The sequence below is a fragment of the Puntigrus tetrazona genome, chromosome 4 (assembly GCF_018831695.1).
Source record: "Puntigrus tetrazona isolate hp1 chromosome 4, ASM1883169v1, whole genome shotgun sequence".
NCBI lineage: Eukaryota > Metazoa > Chordata > Actinopteri > Cypriniformes > Cyprinidae > Puntigrus > Puntigrus tetrazona.
In genome coordinates this window covers 6,070,751-6,075,956 of record NC_056702.1, presented here as the reverse complement: position 1 = coordinate 6,075,956, position 5,206 = coordinate 6,070,751, and the positions used below count along the sequence as shown (strand labels likewise).

The following is a 5,206-nucleotide window of genomic DNA, read 5'->3' as shown; positions in this document are numbered from 1 at the left end:
GTTAGAACACTAGTAGTATTTTCACCAGCTAAAAAATAGCTTAGTTATTGCTGTGTCACAAATATTAGTTTCCAAACATGCCATAATTGTAATAATCTAGTGTTTGCACGCAGATGTAGCATAAACGTAAAAAAAACTTGCGGGAATTGAAAAATCTTTTCATGCAAACGTCACAAAATACTTTATAAAACCCTTCTTGTTTGTTGCGAGTGCATTCATCATATAAAAGTGATTGCTGTATGCTATATAGAGCCTTTTTAAGTTTACGGCGTTTCTTTTGTTGTTGTTTTCCCCATAATAGTAATGGCTGTCGCATATTTCAGGCAAGAACAACGTGTCGGTGGGTAGCTGCAAGCATAAATCAAACGGTTGAGGAAATTGGCGATAAAGCGCTCCGCACACACTCGGGTCCTGCGATGTTTTGTCTCCAGCTGCGGCTTGCGTCACGCGACGTCAGAAGCCCGTGAACACGCTCGAGCCGAGCTCGCGCTGAAGAGACAGTCTGTCTGACACGCGCACCTGAAGCGCGCGGGGATGCGGCGCTCCGTTCCTGCTTTAAAACCGTCCCGCGCGGCGACCGACAGGCAGAGAGTTAAACGCAGCCGACGCCTTCGAGTTTTATTCCTTCGCGAGCTTGAAGCGTTTCTACGAAGCATAATGAACGACATAAAAGTTGCAGTACTGGGATCCGAGGGTGTCGGGAAATCAGGTATGTCTGTTTTTATGCATTATATCTATTTGTGTGTGTGTTATATATAACATTTTTGCAATGCAAATGACAAAATACGCTACATATTCTTTTTTTCTACGTTTACAGCACTTATTGTTCGATTTCTAACCAGGCGGTTTATTGGAGAATATGCATCATCGTCAGGTAGGCTGTTTGCGATGTTGTTTTCACGTTGCTGCAACGTTTGCAAAATCCGTCACTGAAAAAGTTAGCTTATTTTGTGCAGTTTTGGCCGAATGTTTTTATATCTGGATGCCTGGGCAATGGCATTCGGGGGCAGTGCCAAGTAGGCTACACCAGGCTGTGGAGCAGTGAATTACAGCAGTATGTGCAGGACTCTTGTATCTGACCTGATCTGTTCTTGCCTTCACAGAGTGCATCTACAGAAAGCGCATGTCTATTGATGGAAGACAGCTTAATCTCGAACTGCATGACCCGTGTTCTCAGGTATGTGGATAATATGCAACTGTAGTCATATTACCGTAGTAGTAATCAAGGCAGTGCCTTCATAAAGCACCATATGGTTTAGTGGGCTAAAGTAAACATGACTAACTGCGCGTATTCCAGCCACCTTTCTTTAAGATTACTTAACCTTTGCCTGTTTATACTTGTACACTGAATTTCGCTGCATATGGATTTTTACTGTAAGCAGCCCAATTCATAGGCCTGACTAGTTTAGACATTTTCCAGAGACCTTGGCATCGTCAAACGCAAAAATGATTAAGCTGCTAACTATTAGTGTGTATGTGTCCAGAAGAAAGCCAGTATCATCTGTTTTTACTGGCGTTAATGAGTATTGCAGATTTTGGTCTCGCTGCCTTATATAATCTTTCCGCAAGCTCCAGACTAAGCTGGTAATATATAATAAACCAGTCAGCCCTGCCCAGCACTGAAGGCTGTATTATTAACCCTGAACACTTATATTATTATTTGGAAATAACCTTTATATAATCACACAAGAGTGAGGCAGTAGGAGATATTTTAAAATACTTTTTTCCTTCATGAGCTTGATATATATTTATATATATTATCACTGCGGTTCAAAAAGAGGTAAGTGCAGTCTAGGAGGATGAGTGTATTTTCCTCTAGGATAAAATCCAATTATTTGATCAATCTGTTGCCCATTATGTGATTGGGTACCATCTGTGCGTCTTGGGGGTCCGGTTGATTATCCTGATTTTCTTCACAATCCCGTTTAATCATATTGCTGGTTTAATATCAGCTAAGCTTAATCGACAGTATTTCTGGCATAAATGTAGCTTACTAGGAAAAATGATTAGGTCTTGTCCCAGGTTTCCTTTAAAAACAGCATGGGGCCGGATTTTCGAGGATTTAAAGGAATAGCTCACCCAAACCGGAACATTTGTAGAAAATGTAGATGCTGTAGATGAGTTTGTGTCTTCATCGGAACACGCTTGGTTAAATTTAGCATTACGCCACTAGCTCAGCAGCGTGTCCACTGCAGTGAATGGGTGCCGTCAGAATGAGAGTCTAAATAGCTGATTAAAAACACTGCAGTAATACACAATACCACCCCAGTCCATCAGTTAATTTCTCTTTAAGCGAAAAGCTGCATGTTTGTAAGTAACCAATCTATCACTACGACCTTCAAACCGTTTTCTCCTATTTAGAAGATTGCCTGTGATTAAGTTGTTTATTCTGAATCAGGTGAGAAATATGCACAGATCGAGTACCATTTAAAATCAAAAACTTTGTTCTAAGGAAAGATATTGTTTTAAGATGAGAGCACAGCAGTGCATAGACTTTTTTTTTTTTTTTTTTCTACAGAAATTGCCGTTATAGATTACGGACTATATTAGTTTTGTAAAACATATTTGGGTTTCTTTGCAGCCATGCGAGGGGAAGTCCACACTCAATGAGCAGATCCACTGGGCAGACGGCTTTGTGGTCGTTTACGACATCAGCGATCGTTCCTCCTTCCTCACGGCCAAAGCCATAGTGCATCTGATCCGAGAGCTTCACCTGGGAGGATCTAAAAGGTAGCGGCCACATGCTGTTCACAACAACACCCTCAGGCAGCAGAAAATGTGTCTATTTCTGTCCCTATGAGTTTTGCTCTTATGTGGGTGTCCATAATTCACCAGCTTCGGTTCACATTGAGGATTATTGAATGGAGTATGTGGGCAGTGCTGATGGGCGGATGAGCTGGTGACTCACAGATTCAATGAAAAACATCTATTTTTAGTTTAGCCTTGGCTATTGAGAAATTCTCAATGAATAAGTAGATGCATTTGAGGTACATTCACTTCATAGCAGAAATAAGTGGAATATTGATGTGTTTTTATTCTATTTACATTGACTTTTATTTGTTTATTCAATATAGTTCATTTAAAATCCGTGTGTAAGCAAGTGAAAAACCTTGTGTGATGTTTTTTCCCTTGTGACAGCAGGGACGCGGACTCTGTGATATTCCTGGTGGGCAATAAGCAAGACTTGTGCCACATGCGAGAAGTAGACAGGGAAGAAGGCCAGAGGTTGGCGTCCGAAGGCCGCTGTCAGTTTTACGAGTTGTCTGCCGCGGAGCACTACCAGGAAGTGGTGCTCATGTTCTCCAAGATCGTGCGCAACGCCAGTCTGGGAAGCAAGGCGAAGGAGCGCCGCCGTCGTCCAAGCGGTTCGAAATCCATGGCCAAGCTCATCAATAACGTCTTTGGAAAACGGCGGAAATCTGTTTAAAATGAACTTGGACAATTGCTACAGGACTTGCGTTTGAGATGCGTCAAATTTGTTTATATACTGTAATACTGTAACCGCCTCGTCTCGGCCACACAGTCATTAACTCATCAAGAACGTGGACATTTCTCACCCTAAAGTCAAAAGAAAACAAGAACTTTTTGGGGTAAAAGATAATGAAGCTTGTTTTAGAACCTGTAAGTGTTTTCCTGACATTTACCTCATAGTTTCTCATTACCATAATGCATTGTGGCAGTGAGATGGGGGCCTAATGAGTCGGTAATAACACATTATAATGTCATGGTGGAATATCAACTTAATTCTATTAATGCAAAATGTGTATTTCTGCACATCTTTGCTTTTTGCCTTAAATGTTTCTTTAATCTCTTTAAAAAGGTGATATTTTAGCTCAAGGACTTAAGATCAAATGTTTCTTGTTTCGTTTCAAATTTGTTTGTGTAGTATCTTCAGTCTTCACTCACTGTTTGATGTAATTTAATCACTTTCAACATGTATGATGTGAGCAATGACATGTCATGACGTTTATGGGGTTTGAAATATCTTCAGATTCCTGTGAAACAAAAACATCTGTGTATTAAAATTTTGTGTAAAAAAATGTGTAAAAAAAATTTTGACCAAGCATCTTTCATTTTTGTAGGAACGGACATCATCTAAAGATATTTGTATAGCCAAAATTGAGAATATTGAATAGTTTTTCTGAAATTTTCACCAGAATGGCATTATCATTAATGTTTCGTAAGAAAATTGCTTCAGGTAGCGAGCTGACTTTACAGTGAAGAAATAATGACAAACGGACTGAGGTTTTGGAACGCACCAATAAAGCATATGCTGAGTTATTATATCATTAGCTACATCTACAAAGATGTATGTAATTAATGGAACGTGCACATTGCTATTTATTTTTTACTATAGAACTATATAAAAAAACTAAGAAAGTAAATTGATGTTATAAAATATCTGGTTCGTTCCTCAAACTAGCAATGGAAGGTCAAAACTCATTGTTCTGGCGAATGACGAGGACAAGCTATTCGTATGTAATGTTGATCCTTTGGGCGTCTGGCCAGCATCCAGCATGATGGTTTCCAACAACGGTGAGCTGTGCTGAGTAATATTTGAGGATTGGGTCTCTCTGGTTCTCATACCTGCAGAAGCTAAAACGAGAAGCCCCTTTATCAACATACGGGAGAGGAGCAGATGGCTGTTTGTGCAGCACTGATTCAAAAGGAGATATGAAACACATGGTGTTTTGCTTATGAGGGCCTTGTCATCACGTATTGATTCCGGGATAAACACTCTGGAACAGCTAAACATGCTGGGAATTTCACTTTTAGCTCATGTTTTGCAAGCTGCCCATTCTGCTGGGGAGATGAACCATGATTCTTTCTTCCTGTTAATATCTGAACATGTTTTTCAACTTACCGTTAATTTCGTCAACTTTGTGAAGCGTTTCAAAATCCTTACTTACGAAGGGCCCTTTCAATTGGCCAGTTTGGTTTGAAAACATGGGGACCGTGATTGTTCTCCAAAGTAGCCTTCAGAGTCAGATTTATCCTATTGGGAGTGCAGCAGATGGATAGCATTTTAGCACCTCTAGTGAGGCCAAAAGGAATTGCAATCTGTTTGTTGGAGGGGCTTAATTTGGCCCAACATGGGCAATGGTGCAAGCTAGGATGAGGGAAATATTTAGGTTGACGAGGGAGGTGTTTAAAATCAGTTTTTATTTTTGCTGCAGAAATATAATGCTGTATCACTAAATGTAGC

The 5,206-nt window shown here is 40.2% G+C and overlaps 1 protein-coding gene across 2 annotated transcripts; it reads left to right on the top strand.

The window, feature by feature from the left end:
• The first annotated feature begins 324 nt into the window (after positions 1 to 324).
• rergla (RERG/RAS-like a) lies at positions 325 to 4,053 on the top strand. Of its 2 annotated transcripts, none has more exons than XM_043236021.1 (5): positions 325 to 709; positions 818 to 874; positions 1,104 to 1,177; positions 2,582 to 2,730; positions 3,142 to 4,053. In XM_043236021.1, the coding sequence occupies exons 1-5, from the start codon at positions 535 to 537 to the stop codon at positions 3,425 to 3,427; spliced, it is 741 nt and encodes a 246-aa protein (XP_043091956.1). In that variant the 5' UTR covers positions 325 to 534; the 3' UTR covers positions 3,428 to 4,053. The 2 variants fall into 2 exon arrangements, with proteins under 2 accessions (XP_043091956.1, XP_043091955.1); XM_043236020.1 differs by having other exon boundaries at positions 336 to 709; positions 3,139 to 4,053.
• Positions 4,054 to 5,206: the final 1,153 nt, after the last annotated feature.